The sequence below is a fragment of the Musa acuminata genome, chromosome BXJ1-11, assembly GCF_036884655.1.
Source record: "Musa acuminata AAA Group cultivar baxijiao chromosome BXJ1-11, Cavendish_Baxijiao_AAA, whole genome shotgun sequence".
NCBI classification, from domain to species: Eukaryota; Viridiplantae; Streptophyta; class Magnoliopsida; order Zingiberales; family Musaceae; genus Musa; species Musa acuminata.
In genome coordinates, this window is record NC_088337.1 from 25,568,494 (window position 1) to 25,587,760 (window position 19,267).

Here is a 19,267-nt window from a genome sequence, read left to right on the forward strand (position 1 = left end):
CCTATACGACCGATAGGAAGGAACGAGAAGACTCACCTTTTTTCTAACGGTATCTTTTTTTTATAAATGATAGAAAAAAAACTCGTTAATCAAATTCTATTGAAATGGGAGATTTTGTTTTGTTTTGTTTTTTGATAGATTTTGTGATCGAGTATAATTTAATTTAATTTCGAGTGTGACTAAGTCAACTTCCACTAAACTAACTCAAATTTTTAAATAATAGAAAGAGAATTTTTTTTTTAATAAAAAAATTATGATAATTGAATCATTACTATTCTTGAAATGGAACTATTATTAAATTAGTTCAATTCCGAATGTAAATTTATCAACTTGATATTCTTTTTTATAAAATTTTATGATAATTAATTATAAAAATTAAAGATTTTTTTTGAATATATCATGTGATGGTGTAACTTAGCTTAATTACAGTACAACTTAATCAATTTTCACTAAACCAATTTAAATTTTCATCAACCTATCTCGTCATAATTCTAAGATGAGTACTATTTTTTTATTTTTACAAGATTTCATGTTAATTTATTATTAAAATTTTAAAAATCTAAATAAATTCTATGATCAAGCGTAACTCAATTTAATTTCAATTTTAATTTCAATTTTAATTTCATAAAATTACTAAGATGTTATTTTAAAAATAAAAAATAATTAATAAAAGTTTTTCTTTTTTTTTTCGAGCCAATCTTATAATTAAGTAGAACTTAATTTAATTTCAAAAATATTTTTTTTGAAAAACGTGATAAAAAAAAAAGCCAAACTTTTTGGAACTAAAATACCCAAGTTCTTAACCCTGAACTGACATCTCAAAAAATTTCAATATATATATATATATATGCGATCAAATTTTGAACCCTCTTAATAAACGAATGTTAAATGAATACAATTTACCACCAACAATGTAAGTATCACTGAGGTTCTTTGCTAATCCAAATAGCTCAAAGATAGAAAAAGAGTAAATTCACTAAACAGAGTTGAAATAATTATATATATATAATCCGAAATTTTAAACCATAGAACGCGATGTAACATTTACGTTCAAATATCACGTTAACATCCACAGCATAGTTTCTATACCAGACAAGTCAGGAGCATATGATCAAATCTCGGATGAAATACAATGACCAGACAATACTAATGCGAAAGATCATCACACAAACACGAAATACTCCTATCAAGGCAGCAAATCAAAATATAAAGATAGCTCCAATATCCCAAAATGCAGAAACATAAAAATCATCCATGTGATGATGATCACATGGAAAAGAGATAACTAGAGCATATTGCTCATTCCTCATCATCCTCGTCGCCGTCACCTCCAGTTGCCTTCTTTGCAGCAGCTTTCTGATTTTTTCTCTTCACTCTACCAGGTCGGCCTCCACCGAATGGGCTGGTAAGTGAGAAATCTATGTGCTTTGCGGAATCAACTCTGACCATGAATGATGCGATGTTCACAACTTGCCTTCCGACTCTGTAATCATGGCCAACTCAACATTTAATTAATAATAGAGTAATTTAAAATATAGTTAGATTTCACTAGATCTCGATGGAAAATCTGACAGGTACAACTACCATATGAACACTAAAAATCTATTTGACATGACCAAGGTAAAAGAAATAAAGATTATTGTAAAATGGATAGCTTCAATATGGAAGACCAAGTGCTTGTTTCCAGGAACTAAATAATACAATACAGAGTCCAGCATACTACAGCACCTACAGGTAAAACAAATCATAATACAAGACCATCAATGTCAAAGATGCTCTTATCAAACTAGTAAACATTCTAAGAATCACAAATGTCAACATCTAACAGTGATTTTCACAAGCTATATTCGCAAAATAAGTAACACATCCATATGTCAATGGCAGATACTAAAGAAGATAAATATCCATTGTCATTTACCAAATGACAGTTCTTCATGCTAATAGTTGCATTTTAGCACTTCCTCTACCAATATCTCAAAATAAAACAATTATGATAAATAATCCATCTACATGATTAGATTGTAGGTCCAAAACCAAATGCTTGTAAGCAAAACCAAAATAACCCACAAGATAAAAACCATATCATAAGCCAAATGAAAAAGCAATAACAACAGAACCCTGAAGTATCTAAAAACTAAACAAATAAGTAAAATCAGTCAACCTAGAATGTGAGGTCATTTAAGTACCACTATCCTCTCTCTCAATAAAACTACCTAATATACATTCACTACTCAGTTGTACCTGTCAGATTTTCCACCATCACAGCTAATAGTGGCAAATAATAAGAGAAAGGAGGAAAAAAACGTAATTTTAGTATAACTAGAAACATCACAGCTTCTTGCAGATAATCTTTCATAAGAATGAACTTGGAGCTACATTTGAATTTTCTTAGAGAACAGGAGAATGCATTCACCCTTACAGGTTTAGAATCTTTGCAAAGTGTCTTAGGAATATATTTATTACCCCAACCCCTCAATGAGATACACCTGGGACTTTCATTAGCCAGGTTCACAATGCATTACATTCTACAACAACAATAACTAAGTTCAGGAAATCTCAAATAATTGAAGAATGAAGGAATCATACTCGATTCACATCATCGATAAACTACCTGCTCCATATGTTCTGCCGTGGATATTTCGAACAACAAGAACTACTTGAGCAACCACCGAATTTAGAACGAGAAAAACATAAATAAGTGGCATGAAAAAATAGAAGGAAGGATCCAATCAGCTAACTCGACAGAACACCTTAACAAGTCACGTCTGACTAAAAGTAGAAAGGCAAAAGATCACCGAGAAATGAAATCATGAAAGCACACATACGATACAAAACAGACCTTTCCGCACAAATATCTCTACAGCACCGGAGCATTAGCAGGCATAATAGTAAAGTTTGATCACCTGATGTGCCGCTGCCTTATCAGGACCCGAGCATGGTGGATGGACTTGGCCATTCCAGACTTGAACACGAGCGTCTGGAGGCGGCGCTCCAGAAAGTTCTCCACGGTGAGGGCAAGGACGTAGTCGAGCTTGTTCTGGCCCTCCTCAAGGAGCCCGTAGCGGTTCATACGGCGGAGCAGGGCCTCTCCCTCAAAGATCCGTCGGGGGTTCTTCTCATCGAGCGTGAGGAGATCCCTTGCCGCGTTCCGGATCCGGCTGAGAGCGTACTGGACCCTCCATAGCTCGCGCTTGCACCGCAGCCCGTACTCCCCGACCAGTTTGAGTTCCGCGTCCAGCCGCTCCTTCTCGTACGGGCGGCGAGGTTTCTTGAACGTCTTGCCATCTACCAAAACAGATCATTCGATAAGGTTTACGACACATAGGCGTCAAAATCAAAAGCCAACATCATAAATCTAAGGGGTAAAAGAAAGATCTTTGGAACACAATAAAACACTAGCTTTCAAGAATCAGACCGAACAACGACAAACCCTAGGGAGAGATCAACTGACTAAACAGTGGAGATCGAAGGGCTTACAGTTGCGGTAGAAACTGACGTGAACCATGGCTGGTTCGCGTTCTTCTCTGTCGCCGTCGCAAGCGGGGGTCTCTCACGGAAGAGATGGGAAGAAGAACCCTAAAAGACAGGCGCTGGCTACGGCACGTGCACAGTGAGCCGAGCTCCATGTGGGTCCCTGTTTCTATCAATGGGCTTCTAATGGGCCATTGAAGCCATATTGTGGCCCTCGCTAACCAATTCACCCTGGGGACAACTGGTTGACTAAAATTACAATCCATCTCCCTTCTAATCGTCATCGCTGGTGTGACTTGGAAGTTTGTTGGCTCACCTCCATCGTTGGTTTAATTACGATAATACCCTATACAGAACCAATTCAATTGTACTTCCACGTCAGTTGGCTCACCTCCATCGTTAGTTTAATTACGATAATACCCTCTACATAACCAATGCAATTTTACTTCCACGTCAGTTCCACGTGATGTGGGACCCGGCTAAAACGTAGGGTGCAAATCATGGGTATGTCATTCATGCCGTCACAAGCCAACGGGGCCCCACAAGGAGGTTGAAGGGGTATTTGAGTAATTTACGCGGTTCGAACGCGCAACAGAAACCATTGGAACTGCTGCCAAATAGGCGACCAAATCGGCGAAACCGTCCCTATAAATATCTCGGTTCTTCGACGCTCTTCTCTCGTTTCCAGATCGGCATCGCTCCTCGTCTACGATTCCCAGCCTCGGGAAGGAAAGAAAGCCTGATTAGAAGTGTCCTTTGAGCTCGGCCATGGCGTGCCGAACGCTGGAGATCACTTTGGTCTCGGCCAAGGGCCTTAAGGACGTAAACCTTATCTCCAAGATGGCCGTCTACGCTGTGGTCTCCCTCTCCGGAAAACGCCGGGGGCGGCAGCTTACCCCGCCCGACCGCGAGGGTGGCCGCAACCCAACCTGGAACTCCACCATCCGCCTCACCGTCCCCGTCGACGTCGACCTCGCCCGCCACTCCATCCACATCCTCCTCCGCACCAAGCGCGCGCTCCGGGACCGCGACGTCGGCGAGGTCCGCGTCCCACTCTCGGATCTCCTCTCTGGTGCCTGCGGTGGCCCGCCGCCCATCCAGTTCGTCAGCTACCAGGTCCATAGGGTGACGTCCGGCAAGCCCAACGGCGTCCTCAACTTCTCCTACAAGCCCGGCGAGTGCGTCGCCGCCTTCGCCCTCGTCCCCTCGGCCTCTGCCTATCCGCCTCCCTTCATGGCGCACCCCACGGCTCCCGTGATGTTGTACCCAGCAGGAACGAGCTCGGCAGCTTACACAGCGTATGGAGCGGGGCTGCCGTATCCACCGCCAGTGGTGTACCAGCAACTGCCGCCGCTTAGTTATGGACACCCCCCTGTCGGGTACGGATACGGATACTCGCCGGCGAGTTACGGGTATGGGTATGGTGCTGCTCCGCCGCCGGTAGTACAGCCACATAGGAAGAAAATATTGGGAACAGGGCTGCTCGGTGGTGCGCTTGGCGGGCTTCTGGTCGGGGATATGATATCCGACGCTGCTGCCTACGATGCCGGGTTGTAAGAGGTGCGTCTTCGTCCTATTCATTTCTTGGAAAAATAGCGAAGATTTGTAACAAAATAATTTTTATACATACTTATATTGTTTAAATGATCAATTTAATTAGTTATCAGGTGGAATATTTATCTTTTCTAGTAAACCAATAAAATCATGGATTTATACTGAACTAATCGACCTAAAATGTTCTGAAATTTCTCAACATGGATTTGGAGAAAACAAGTTATGCATGTTATCATTTCGACATCTTTAGAAAAATTCCCATGTTGTAGCAAATTTAGTTTATCTATATGGTTTGAAAACTATAATAAAAATTACATGAGTTCCATTTGTCCCAAACATGAGTGCTAAAAAACAATAGTGATATAACTAATAAAATCCTACTTTGTTAAGGTTTCTCTGTTTTGGCACAAAAGACAAATGATGTGACGAAAGTGACCCCATTGGAAGTACTAGTCATTCAAGCAAACTAGTTTGTTTCTTACCACAAGTGACCTCGAAAAATTTGTTGCTTACCAATATAATTATTTCAACCTTTATAAGAGTAGGAATTTCATTTATGTCAACAATAATGCACTTGTTTTTTTCTAAGAACAGTATAACACTATACAAAATCAATATTACTAGTCTGAGTTTCTTTTTGTAAGGCAGATCATATGCCTTGTACAATGATTACTGAATGGTAATATGGTGGTATAACCCATAAAATCTTTTTCTCAAGTTTTTTCCTTGGCACTATTAGAGCTAAAATTGTGCTGAAAGGTTAAAAAGAATTCTCAAGGGCACTGTCTTATCTTATAATAATGTTCTTATATTGAGTTTCCTGAAATAAGTATAACATTAGTATCACATAAATATTTTCTGTACATGAGATATCACACAAGACAAAGATGCTGACTTTCAAATAATATTTGAAATACACAGAGGGATAGATATATTAACTTGACTAATTATATTTAAGCTAAAATTATAAATTAACTTTACAATAATTATAACAGACCCTTAAAATCTCCAGTAAAACAAAGAGGAAATTACTCCACGTTTATATAGATAAACTCCTAAAGAAGATATTGTTGAGTTTGGGGCCTCAGATGTTATATGATTGGATTTTTGTATCATTATCGAATGTCTTCTTTCATTGATGGAAGAGGACAACCTCAAAAATACAAAATAAATATAAGAAAGAAAGAAAAAAGACAGATGAAAAGAGGGAGGAAGAAAGTTAAGAACTAGAGAGAAGTTTGTGATGCCTCTTAAGGCTTTCAATTGTCTTTATTTATAGGCATTTATGCTTATTTATATTCTTACACAATGTACAAGTGAATAAGGACTCACCATTAAAAGAGTTTATTAATGGAGTATTAATTGCAGACTTTACAAAATTATTTTATAACAAGACCGTAATTCTGAATGCGTGATTTTTAATAATATGATAAATGGTATAACCTATAATATGCTCATATTAGGACTTTAAGATACTAATTTAACTATAAGTAAAGACTTTAGAGACCTTCCAAAAAAGGTTAAAAATATAATGATTGAAAATACTAAGTAAACTCCAAATCCTAATAACTCATGGATGTCCTGCAACAGTAGATCACTCCTATTAAGATTAGGAACAGTTCTACTTATGTCTTGAGCTGTGTCTTGTTTGAATTGATGTTAATGTGATTTAGTTTTGCTTAAAACATCGTGTTTCAATATTGTCATGGTGCACCTGGTTTCCATCCTTGTTGCTATGCTCCAAGCCAGTTGGCCCAGTAGCTTGCAGCATGAAATGGTGGTAGAGAAATAAGAACTAAAAGAGGAGAGCTGATTTGAGTATACTAGTGGACCAAGACTGCACAAATGTAATGATGTCATGTTGTTGAACCAAATGACTTGACATATCATCAGCTGGTTATAACTAGCTTCTAGATCATCAAGACAATATACCAACTTAGCAGCATCATCAGCAAGATCTTAACATCATAAAAAATAAGATTCGGATAACAATCCATTGCAGGTCTTGCTCTTTAAAAGGAGAACTCAACTGAAAATTGTTTAGTCTCTTCTCTCTTTAAACTTTTGGTGCACTGGCTCTCTCTTTAAACTCATTTATTTTACAGGATTCATCTTCAAGTGTCCTCAGCCTTTCACAGAGCACCTCGATGGCTTGGTCCAACTCTACGATGCCTTGGTTTTCCATATTGTTCACCTCAGCAAGAAAGCTTATGCTGGCTCAACTTAGCAAGATGACCAAATCTGACTTCGTCTCGGGGCGGAAAGAAGTCTCTAGTTAGTTATATTATGCGAGAAACAATGGGTTGCACTATTATCATTTAATGATGAGTCCATGCCTGTGTTTTATTGTCTATGAGATGTTTTCATGGTAAGTGGCAGAGGAGGAGGTTGTGACAAGGCAATGAAAAGAACACGAGTAAAAAGGGCAAAAATATAGATGGATTCTATCTGAATTTGGAATCCCAGGAGTATATGATACCATAATGTAAATAATAATAATAATAATAATAATAATCTTGCTGTGCTAGATGATGGTTGTAGAATTATCATGGTTCTCTCACTGAATGATGTATTTTTCTGCATCTTTCTTGGTGTCATAATCTACCCTAAACTAATTCTGTTCCAATTTACCTTGTATGAGTTGTGAAATGGAACCATTACTAGTTCCAACTCTGAATTCAAATTCTGTCATTCCACTGCCTCTCCTTGGTCATGTCATAATCTCCACCATGCTATTATGGTTACTACTGCTGCTGGATTTCTGTTGAGTAATAATTCTCTGCTGCTGTTTGGCTCAGGCATAGTTGAGTTATTTAGACTACTAAGATGAAATTGGTTTTGACTTCTCCCTTTGGATCATCTACTTAATCCCGACACTCACTCGAAACCTTTCAGATTAAGTGCTTAAACTATTACATATTACCCTTGAATGATTGCTGTTATAGATCTACCTAGGTTGGAGATAGATATGATTGCATTCAAGTGGACCTTCAGTGTTAATGTTAATCTAATAATTGGCCGGTTTAATTTTTGGCTTAAGGTTCTAATGGAATAGTAATTTCATGCTTAGTGGCTTTATCTATTGTTCAATTGTCTTGACCAAGATTTCAAATTTCAATGCAGTGTCGATGATGATCTTTGGGCGAACCGGTATAATTACAGTGTGAATAGGTATAACCCCATGCGAGTCGATACAATTTGACGGGAAGAAGAGAAAAGAATTGAAAGAAAGAGAGAAAGAAAGAGAGGAGGCATAGGTTGAAGAAGAACGTAGAGGTGGCAATGTGGTAGAAATAGGAGAAGAGGAAGAAGGAGAGGAGATAAAAGATTAGAATAAAAAAAGTTACCTATCATCATCTTAATCTAAGATGGTAGATTTATCATTGATATTGAAGAATACTATCATATGATAAACCTATTCTCTAATTTGTTATATATATTAATATTTTTTCTAAATTCTTATAAATCTTAATTCTAGTAAATGATGCCATTTTTCTTCTTTAATATTAAATGAGGCTAATTATATATTACCTCTTATAATTAGTTATCTTTAGCATTTGAGTTCTTATACTTTAAAAAAGTTATATTAGCATCCTTATAGTTATGAAAGTGAAACATTTAACTCTATTTATCATAACAATATTAATTTTATTAACAAAAACATAAAAATAAAAGATAAAAAAAAAAATAATTTTAACGTTCCGATTGGTGGTGACGAACGACGTCGATAATAGCGAATAGAGTCAGTGATGTCAGACGATGATGCCACTAGAGATCACGGGTGGCTGTTATGGATGAAGAGAGCAATAATGAGAGGTGAAAGTTGCTTTGCATTTGCATCGATACTTGAGTGATAAAAGGGACGCTGATTTAAATGTCGAGCGGCACCGCTTTACATCTACACCGGTGTTGATGTAGCTATCGAGTGATATAACTCGGCATCGTATCATCGACCCTTTTATCGTTTGATAATTGTGTTGACGTCGACGAAGATGCAGAGCAACAAAATGGTCACTCAACATTTACATCAACACTTACATAGATGTAGAGAGGCATCGCTTGGCAACTGCATCGGTACTAACGCAGATGTAAAGAGGCCCTCACCTCTCGTCATCATTTTTCTCATCCACAACAGCCACCTACGACCCCCAATGACACCGTCGTCCACTACTATTGACATTGTCTGTCAACACCAATTGGAACATCAAAATTATTTTTTTTTTATTTTTATTAGTAAAATCAAGTAAATAGACCTAACTATTTTACTTTCGTAGTTATAAGTTTGTCAATATAATTTTTTAAAATATAGAGATTAAAATACTAAAAGTAATTAACTATCATAGCACTACTCTGGTACCATCTCTTTCATTCTCTTTGGACCTTACATACTAGTAGTAATTGGAGACCTCGAAAATAATCTAATGACTTGAAAAGCATATGAACCATCATCATCTCTCACAAATATGGGACCTAAAGGATTTTCCCAAATGTATCTAAATTCTAATTACCCATTATGTTGAATATTCACCAAATAAATGTTAAATGATGAATATTGGAGCTGAGGAGGGTTAATATAAATAGTTTTTTTAATAAATATAGAAGTTATGTTCGTGGCCTAATCGCTACTGACTCACTCATATGTTATAAAGAAGCAATTTTACTATTGTTCTCCATTTATAGAATAATAATAATAATAATAATGTTATTATTATTATTGTTGTTGTTATTATTATTATCATCATCTTATTCTAAACGTAAATAATAAAGAAAAGAATAATATTAAAAAGTACAGCTGACAGTGCATGTTCCTATCAGGCATTAGAAGCTTATGGATTCTTCTTTGCTAACTAAATAGGATGGAATAAATCCTCCTTCCTTAAAATATGTTGTAACTTTACAATCTACTTTAACCATTTTGACGAAGGAATCGATCCAACATTCCCCATCGACTTTATTCTCAGATTATTAATATTTCAATCTCATCCATATCGCCTTTGACAACCATCGTTGGAGGATTTAATGCAAAGATTAGAAGAAAACCATGCTCTATCTAGTTGGGTGAATCTTGATGTTTAAGCTTTGCATCATTGGTGGCGAAGTTATTGGAGCATAAATCCAATCCGTGGAGGGAATTGGATGGCAATTGACGTTTATAGTTGAACATGCATGAGTGACAAAATTGACAATTTAAAATAGTTCATGAGGACCCATCACTTGCGTAAAACAAAAAGGAATCACATTCTTTGATTAAAAATGCGAAGTATCTTTTGATATTAAAGTAAATGTAGTCCTTTCAAAATAGAACACATGATAGTGGTTAGATCATGCTAAAAAGGCTTTGTACGGTTTTGTTGTAGTTGGATAAAAGAATTTATCCATTGAGCTTAAATATTTCTTCCTCTCTTCAATTAATTAATTAAGGGTAACACTCGGATAACTACTAAGAACTCTTTAGACTTATGTCTTGAAAGTAAGTCATGGATAATATTGACTTCAAAAGTGAGACATGATAGTACTATTAAAAGTAATTTATGTCAAATCACTAAATTTATGTGCCACATTTTGCTTCACTACTTTTTTTATTTGAAATTAAACATTATACCTATAATATCCTTAGTTTAGTCTCACATCACATGTTGAAGGCATTTAAATTAATTTATAGGAGCCACATGAGTGCAAGATCATATGAAAAGATGGTTTAGATTCAATAAATTAATGAGTTAGTTATCCTATCCAATCGGATATTAATAATAATTTAAAACCGATTTGATAGGTGAAGAGTTAGAATATAAAAAGAATAATATATAAAAGAATAATGTATGAATGAGATGAGAATAATTTAAAGCCGATTTGATAGGGAAAGAGTTAAAGAGTATAAAAGAATAATGTATGAATGAGAGGAGTGTATTCTATCGAGCCCATGAAAAGAAGAATATGATTGAAAGTACAACTCAGATGAGATTATAATGTAAATACAAAATCTATCACCAATTGGACGTTATCACAAAAATAAAATCATTAGTATCATTGTCAAATCTCCATATCACACACACATATATATTTCTTCTACAATATCTAAAACGTATTATGCAATTTATTTGTAGGAGAATTTGTCGAACAAATTTGATTGGTAAATTACTTGAAGTTTATTATGACTTCACATATATCAAGATTTTAATGTATCGCATACACAAAAAAAAAAAAAAAAAAGGGAATCATCAATATTTTTTAGTAATTCTAGAGAAACTAAGAAAAACATTTTTTATATGAGAAGATATACAAAAGTTTTGAGTCTAGATTAATTAGATTAATCTCATATTTACGTAAGCAAAAGGTATAAAAATTTTATATGTCATTTTTAGATCTATATTTTATTATATTTTTAGCATTGTGAAAATGTATAAAGGGTTTTTTTTTCTCTACATATTATTTTTTTATAATAAAATTTATAATTTCTCAGCATTATTTATATATATATATTTATTTATTTTGGTGTTGCTTTTAGATTTGTGTTTTATTTTTGTTAATCCTATATCAGACTCCATAATTTCTTCCCACCACACTCTGACAATGCAAGATGAAGTCAAGAGAGTGTACCCATAATGATCATGACAGGAACCCTACATCTCATATCTTCTTGTCACCGAGTGGCAGCATTCAGCACACACACACACTCTCTCCTGCAAAGCAGTGCAGCAGAAGCAAGAAGGAAAGCTGGAGAAGGAAGAAAAAGGCAGAGTCACATGTGCACACACACACACACTCTCCTCCTGCAAAGCAGTGAAGCAGAAGCAAGAAGGAAAGCTGGAGAAGGAAGAAAGAGGGAGAGTCAAAAGGTCAAACTAGTTTGGCAGGTTTGGCCACATAAGCTGGCAAGTGTTATGAGTCCACCACATAAAAAGAGTCCAAAGAATCTGCTTTCCTCCACCACCTAACCCCACATGCTGAACCAAAGGCTCAGAGACACAAAACAAGTATCTAATACTGCTTATGTTTTCTTCTTGGAATAGGAGACCACAAAATTGTTAGACAATGGTCAAAAAGAAAGAAAGAAAAGTTGGGGGTGATCTTGATGTCTTTAGGAATCTTAAACATGACTACAACTCTCATTAACAGGTAGCTACATCATGTCTCTTTCCTCATGGTTATGAGCTGTTTTCTAGAAGGGATAATAAAAGTTGACCATGCATGACAGTTTGACCAAAAGCCAAACAAAAAAAAAAAAAACCCCTAAATACATGCTTGGACAAAGTTTTGCATGTTTAAAATTTTACATCTATCTTATGATATAGGGCTTTTGATCTAGTGGTTGGTGTATATAGCATACATTGTAAGTCATATAATAATGAAAAAGATGAAATGATATCTAGTCATCATCAACCCCCTCCTGATTAGTGGAAAATTAATAATAGGAGAAGAGAGAATAAATAATTAATAATACATTTTTTTGTTGTATGTTCAAATATTTGATCTTTAAATTATACTCCAATTTTCATATTATTTTTTTTATCCATTCCTTCCAGAGTTCAACAAGCACCCATTTGAACTTCAAAAAAAAAAAGAAAAAAGAAAATCCTGTATCAAAATTCAAACAACTTATATTATCAAAGAAACAAGAACTAAGCATAGTTGATGAAATAATAACAAGGAAGCCAGTAGACCAATAAAAATGAACAAGGGAATCCTCATAAATTATTTGCTAAGAAGTTGGAGATGTATGAGGTAAATTTAATGTATAGGCAAAAAATTTATTATGTGGAATAACATGTGAATTTAATAGATAGACCAAAAATATAGTAAGTAGCAATTAGCTATCAATGTACTTTCCTCCAAAGACCCCACGTGACTATTTCGTTTTTCCCTCGTTGCCAAATTCATGTAATCCAAACTCCGTCTTTAAATACGCCTCATCGGCACACTCCCTCTCTCCCATCCCACTCCTCTCTCTCTCTCTCTCTCTCTCTCTCTCTCTCTCTCTCTCCCTGTGTTATGGCTGGGGTTTGGGTGTTCAAGAATGGGGTGGTGCGGCTGGTGGAGAACCCGGGAGACGAGCAGGCGTCGGCCGTTCGACGAAAGGCGCTGCTGCACACGCCCACCAACGAGGTGATCACCTCCTACGCGACGCTGGAGCGGGAGCTGCTGGGGCTGGGGTGGGAGCGCTACTACGAGGAACCCGACCTCCTCCAGTTTCACAAGCGCTCCTCCATCGACCTCATCTCCCTCCCCAAGGACTTCTCCCGCTTCAAGTCCATCCACATGTACGACATCGTCGTCAAGAACCGCCACTCCTTCAAGGTCATCGACCTGTAGCCTGCCTGCATGCACACCCAACCCTACTCCTACTTTTGAATAGCGTGTACTTTTCCTTCCTTTTTTTCTCTCTTGCCGGTTTCCGATATATCCTGTGAGTGACAGTGTGGTACGAGCCATGTATACATTATATATGTGATATATATATATATACACCGTGATTTGAGTTCTGAGAGGTTCATCATTAACATGACCGCATTACACAGATAGAGGAAGCAATAACATCATCCTCATCTGCTAGGCTAGTGATGTGAGAGAGCATGCAGAAGGCTGTGTTGACGGAGAGAAAGCGATGGCAACTCGTCGGTGGGGGATAGCACGTGTGGTGGAGGAGGGCATCGGAATGCCTCAAGGATGTCACCCCATGCGTGAACTAAGCGGCGGGAGAATCGATTCATGTCGATCTCCGAGATGGCAGAGAAGAAATATGTCGACCTATTCCGTTGACCGATCGATCGCACAGATCATGTGGAACTAATGCGAACGATGCAATCAGAAGATAATTCATGTGAAGTAGAGCTGCGCGTTCGCTCGTTCGTCCCCCCAAGACAGCTAAAATGGCTCGTCCTTCTCATGCTTTTGGCGATGCCCCGTTGCTTTCGATCGTCGACAAGACGCTCAAATTCCCCACGAGGAGTGCAAGCGCATTAGCAATTATTCGCCTAAAAGTTGCAGACAACGAACAACAAGATCGGATGACCGCCGTAGCGTACGCTTCGTCACGTCATGAAAGCAGCGGCAGCAGCCAACCCAGCAGATTCTGATGTTGAATTCTACTCCCTCTCTTCTTCGGCATCTTCCTAAGGTCCAATCTTTTATTAAATTTTCAGAGTATTTTCTCTCTCTCTATCTCTCTCTCTCTCTCTCTCTCTTATTGTCGTCCTGTGATCTCCGTGTCGTCCGTATGGCCTTTGGCTATCGTCCTTTCTTTAGATTCTGACAAGAAATAATGGTTCGATAATTTAGTCTCACATCCAAAACGAAAGTTGACTGACACTTTAATTCGCTTCTTACAGGTTGATGTGATTAGTGTATGTATCATTTAAGTATTTCTCGATTTCAACAAGTTAATAAGTTAATGAAATCGTGATAAAACTAATATCTTAAAGGAAAACTTTGAACCCATCATTAAGCCAATATCTATGTGTAAAATATATTATATGATGTTTCGAATATTCACAAGTTGTTGGTATATTATATCATCACAAAATCAATGTTCTTACGAATGATAAGAAATGTCTATGATGTAAAATCTAGAATTTAAATTTTGGTAAGTGAACCTAATAAACAGTAAGATATAAAATTTATCATAAATTGTTTCGAATATTTAATTCGTAGTAAGTGGGACTAATCGAGGGTGTTATTAGATGCCCGATAAAATAAATAATCATGTAGATACAAATCATTTTGTGATAGGAGCCCAAATGAGATTGTGAAAAATTAGATGGGTCACAAATACACAACAATTCTCTTAATATGTTAATTCATTTAGTTATCTACCTATCTAAAACTTCATTTATTTTATTCTATTTTATCATCTCTCTCTCTCTCTCTCTCTCTCTCTCTAACTAAGGTGATGAAATAAGTTTGAGAATAATCTATGAATCAATTAACAATTGGCTAAAAAGAGAGTGAGATAGCAAAAGAGAATAATGGATTTAATAGCCCAAGCCCAACCCTAGAGGACCAAAAAGAAGCACCAAAGCAAAGGAGGCTCATATGAATCTTCCTTAAAGGTAGAAGAACACACAATCTATTGTATTAGTAAGGGCTGTTTATTTTTCTTGTGTGTGACCTCTTTACCCAACATCTCATGAAGAGAGTCTTGAGGTACCCAAGAAAACACACAATCCAAGAAGATATGCAACGCTAGACTTGGATTCATGTGAATTAAGAATGTGGCTAAATCATCCTAAGCTAAAACAAAATCTCCCCTAACATCGTCGTCTTCGTTCGGTAGCATCGACAAATGTGCAAAGGCAAGAAAATATCCTCGATGTTTAATTTGTTGCAATGTTGATATGGTCAGAATATGATGATCGTGTTTTTAATTCTTAATCTCGAATCGATCAATTCGTTCTTTTCTTAATTTGACACAATCAATTCTCGGTGACAACCCTAATTCTCCAATTTGAAGTCTTGGAGGAAACTTCTTGTGCTCAGGAGAAACCTTACAAGCATGGAAGTGGTGGGTGTCTGTCACCTGTTTGATGAAAAGTCCAGACGGTTCAGTACTTGGACAAAGAAATCCATTCAACTCGCAGTCTTACAAAGCACGCAGTAGACTTTTGTATCCAACGCTGACCACGAGAGAATCTTTGTCTTTCTTGCAGCCTTTGCCCACTGGAGACAGCCAACTCATCCTTTTGGCCAGGAAAACAAGCTTTAAACCCCACACACCCAGTCTTCGTAATGTGTGATCCTCTGTGTCATTGTATAGCTTTCACTTTGTCTTTTGTTTTCCTGCGTTCCAATTGATGCCAATAAGTAGGGCAAAGTTGAGCAATTATTTTCCACATGAAGCTGAGCTTTTTCCGGTGAACCGAAAGGTTGCAGAGAAGTTGTGGAAATTCCAACTGGCGAAAGCTCCGCTTGCTTTGTCTTCAGCCATTCATCCGCACAAGGAAGACTGCGTCAATTGTCTCTCTGCCTCTCGAAGAAGATAAACAGTAAGTGAGAAGAAGAAGAAGAAGAGATTTTTATGGATTCAGACCCCCACCAAGCAATGCTTCTCTCATGAACAACTGGAATTCTGCACATCAACAGGTGTAAGACATGACCTTCATGTGCATGTCTGTAGTTGGTGGCATCATCTGCAGCATGACTGTTGTTCTTAGTCATGACCAGTCCAATTCCATCTCTTTCTCGGTCTCTATTAAAGTAGCTTTTATGAGAATAATTATGTGATCATGGTGGAGATATGACATTGAATTATAAGCCGAGATATTTCATGAGATCAATATTTTTGGTAACTAAGGTAGGCTTCTTGACTTAAAAGAGTCTACCGTGGGTCAATGTTGCCTTGGGTTTGGTCTGAGTCAACCATAGAATCTTGACATCAAGTAGATCTATTATTAATGATTTATGTCTTTTAGGTTAATACATCAGTTATCCTATGAGATTAAATCATAATATAAAAAATATCATAACTTAGTGATAGGTTTGTATCAATCATCTTATCACATCAGACTAAATTATAATAAAATGATATTAAATCATCTAAGCTAATGGCGATCCTTTTATATGTCAGTTGTAAGACTGTATCGGGTGGACCTGATGAAATATCAACAATCATCTGACAAAAATAATATGATTGAGTCAATAATTTTAGTTAATGTCAATGTCGAGCGAATAAAATGTAGCTGTCGATCAAACAGGGGATAGATAATATGTCAGTTTTGTAAGAATGAGGTGTTGATCGAGTGATAATAAAATATCAACAATCATCCACGTGTCGCAATCGCTGTATAAATGATCAATCAAATTTGCTTTGATATCTAGATTTTCCACTTACGAGAGCCACATGATTGCAAAAGAATGAAATATGGGTAACCTTCTCTCTCTCTCTCTCTCTCTCTCTCTCTCTCTCTCTCTCTAAAACTGAAGATTGTTCAACCAAAGTTGTCTCCTCCTCACGGTCCACCAAAACATGGCCACTTCAGCACAAGCCAGAGCAATAATCTTTACTATCAGGGGTCCATGACACACTCCATCTCACAGTCCACCAACACAAACTCAATCCACTGCACTGCCACTTGAGCACAAACACACTGGAAAGCTTTCTTATCAGGACTCCACAAGCCAATCTAATCTAAAACAGGAGCCACTTGCCACTCCAACCTCGCTCTCTCTCTCTCTCTCTACAAAGCCAAGTGTGCACACCACAGCAATGTCGCACCGTCACTACCCACCAAGAGAGACCTCATCCCACAGCAATCAAAACACACGGCACTTCCTCCCTCATCATCTCTCCGCTCTTTTGAGTCTTCTTATCTCTCCTTAGCCTTCTTCCAACCACTGCATCATTCTCTACAAGCTTCATGGCATCAGGAGAAGAAGCTTCAGAATCTCTCAAATGCATGGTATTAATTACTGAATCATGCTATTTTTCTTTCTGCCTTAAAATCTTGATGCTCGAATGATGTATTTTGTGGCTCAGACTTGGGTGTTAAAGGTCTCCATCCACTGCGAAGGATGCAAGAAGAAGGTGCATAGAATCCTTAAAGGCATTCCAGGTAACATCATGCCAAAGCCATAACATTCTTCTCTTTTCCTTTGTTTGTCTGACAAGGTTAATCGTCTTCTTCTTTGTCTTTTCAGGTGTTTATGATACGGAGATTGACGCAAGACAGAACAAAGTCACGGTTAAGGCCAGTGTTGACGCTGATACACTCATAAGGAAGCTCGACAAGTCCGGGAAGCGCGCCGAGCTGTGGCCGGAGAGGAAACACAGCAATCAACAGCCCAGCAATGGCGACACCAGCAATAGGAAAGAGAGCAAACAAGTCCCTAAACACAAGGAGCCATCGGTGAGCTCTGAGAAGAAACCAATCCTCTCCGAGAGGAGCCCTGCTACTGCTGCCACCGTCGCTCCCGCTGCCAAACCACCTGAAGCTGACCAAAGAGAAGCTCAAGCCAAACCCCCAAAAGACCCATCACAAACCAATAGGGTAACTGAGGAAAGCGCCATAAAAGATCCCCAAACTTCCGATGCAACGAAGACCGACATCTCCACCAAACAGCACGATAATTCCGCCGCCGCAGCTGCTGCATCCGCCGGCGGAGATCCGAGTTCCCATAGCGGTGGCGGCAAGAAGAAAGGCAAGAAGGCTCAGAAAGAGGGCTCCGCGGACTTGGGACACATGCCCTCTTATCCGATGTACCCGCCACCCCCGGCGTACGTGACGAGCTACAACATGGCGCAACCGAGCTTCAGTCAGGCCTACTACGCCCCCCCAGTGCCGCCCGCTTCGCAGGGCTATGTTTACATGCCACATCCACCTCCGCCAGAGTTGTACTACAGTTATCCGGAACCGAGCTCACTGGCATCGACGCAGCCATCGCCGCCTCACGACAGCATGTTCAACGACGAGAACCCCAACGCTTGTAATCTTATGTGATCGGAGCCGCCGGCAGACGACCGTCGGAATCTGGAAGCCTTCATAGTATATCCTCTCCTTCGTTTAGTCAGTTCGTAGGTGTTCGACGAATCTACCTGAGCTTATACCACTCGTACGAGTGAAGTACTCTTGCATCAGCCGAGATGTGTTCTCCTTCTTCACATACTCTTCTGCAGTAACATGTTTCTCGTGTAATTAATACTAGTGTGATCACTTGTTCAAGCTTAAGACAAAGCTCGGTTGCCATTTGTGTTCTGGTTAATTGCAGGTGTTACTACTGACCATCTTTCATATCTAACAGTAGTGTATGACAAAGCTGACCATATTGGACTGTGGGCGTTTGAGCCCATGTCAACTTCACCTTCACTGACGAAACGGAAACAGCAGCAGCAGCAGCAGCAGCTGGGTTGGTGGAAACATGGGAGGACTTACTGCGGAAATAGGACGAACAGGTTGGCTGCATTCTCGGGGTGTTAGTTGCAAGCCTTTCCTGCACTAGTGTTGGATTATTCTAAGTAGATCAATGGATACTGAAGCCTAAAGTTATGTTGGGAAGGGGTTAAACTATCAACCTAATATTATGACACCCACAGACTGTGATCAAGGCCATGCTTTTGATTATTTTAGAGAAGTGCTCATGAGAGAGGATAATGTTGATGGTGCAACAGCTTGCATCAGGCAACTCCACATGGGGCAGTGCTCATTTCAACAGAGCTCTCAATTATTGAAAGTTTTGCCATCTGCAAGAAGGACAACACCATTGGCATCAATAATGTCACCAAGGCTAATGCTTATTGCACTCACCTGTGCCA

The 19,267-nt window shown here is 38.2% G+C and overlaps 4 protein-coding genes across 4 annotated transcripts; 3 read left to right on the plus strand and 1 right to left on the minus strand.

The window, feature by feature from the left end:
- Positions 1–986: 986 nt before the first annotated feature.
- On the minus strand, positions 987–3,616 carry LOC135597367 (small ribosomal subunit protein uS4y-like). Its single transcript, XM_065090218.1, has 3 exons — positions 3,478–3,616; positions 2,904–3,285; positions 987–1,483 (listed from the first exon to the last, which is right to left on the minus strand). Exons 1-3 carry the CDS (start codon positions 3,503–3,505, stop codon positions 1,300–1,302), a joined length of 594 nt encoding a protein of 197 aa, XP_064946290.1. The 5' UTR covers positions 3,506–3,616; the 3' UTR covers positions 987–1,299.
- A 553-nt stretch (positions 3,617–4,169) lies between these two features.
- LOC135596467 (protein SRC2-like) lies at positions 4,170–5,028 on the plus strand. The gene has a single exon (XM_065088511.1). The coding sequence runs from the start codon at positions 4,240–4,242 to the stop codon at positions 5,026–5,028; it is 789 nt and encodes a 262-aa protein (XP_064944583.1). The 5' UTR covers positions 4,170–4,239.
- Positions 5,029–12,966: 7,938 nt separating this feature from the next.
- Positions 12,967–13,505, plus strand: LOC135596626 (flowering-promoting factor 1-like protein 1). The gene has a single exon (XM_065088686.1). It carries the CDS (start codon positions 13,015–13,017, stop codon positions 13,333–13,335), a length of 321 nt encoding a protein of 106 aa, XP_064944758.1. The 5' UTR covers positions 12,967–13,014; the 3' UTR covers positions 13,336–13,505.
- Positions 13,506–17,076: 3,571 nt separating this feature from the next.
- Positions 17,077–18,717, plus strand: LOC135597368 (heavy metal-associated isoprenylated plant protein 35-like). Its single transcript, XM_065090220.1, has 3 exons — positions 17,077–17,417; positions 17,495–17,570; positions 17,656–18,717. The coding sequence occupies exons 1-3, from the start codon at positions 17,376–17,378 to the stop codon at positions 18,453–18,455; spliced, it is 918 nt and encodes a 305-aa protein (XP_064946292.1). The 5' UTR covers positions 17,077–17,375; the 3' UTR covers positions 18,456–18,717.
- Positions 18,718–19,267: the final 550 nt, after the last annotated feature.

Excerpts from the sequence above, each read along its gene's own strand:
- LOC135597367 (XM_065090218.1), bottom strand. The coding sequence starts at position 3,505 with ATGGTTCACGTCAGTTTCTACCGCAACT. Across the intron at positions 3,286-3,477 it reads CGTCAGTTTCTACCGCAACT|ATGGCAAGACGTTCAAGAAA; the intron begins GTAAGCCCTTCG and ends CTGTTTTGGTAG. Across the intron at positions 1,484-2,903 it reads ATAAGGCAGCGGCACATCAG|AGTCGGAAGGCAAGTTGTGA; the intron begins GTGATCAAACTT and ends CCATGATTACAG.
- LOC135596467 (XM_065088511.1), top strand. The coding sequence starts at position 4,240 with ATGGCGTGCCGAACGCTGGAGATCACTTTGGTCTCGGCCAAGGGCCTT.
- LOC135596626 (XM_065088686.1), top strand. The coding sequence starts at position 13,015 with ATGGCTGGGGTTTGGGTGTTCAAGAATGGGGTGGTGCGGCTGGTGGAG.
- LOC135597368 (XM_065090220.1), top strand. The coding sequence starts at position 17,376 with ATGGCATCAGGAGAAGAAGCTTCAGAATCTCTCAAATGCATG. Across the intron at positions 17,418-17,494 it reads CAGAATCTCTCAAATGCATG|ACTTGGGTGTTAAAGGTCTC; the intron begins GTATTAATTACT and ends TTTGTGGCTCAG. Across the intron at positions 17,571-17,655 it reads AATCCTTAAAGGCATTCCAG|GTGTTTATGATACGGAGATT; the intron begins GTAACATCATGC and ends TTGTCTTTTCAG.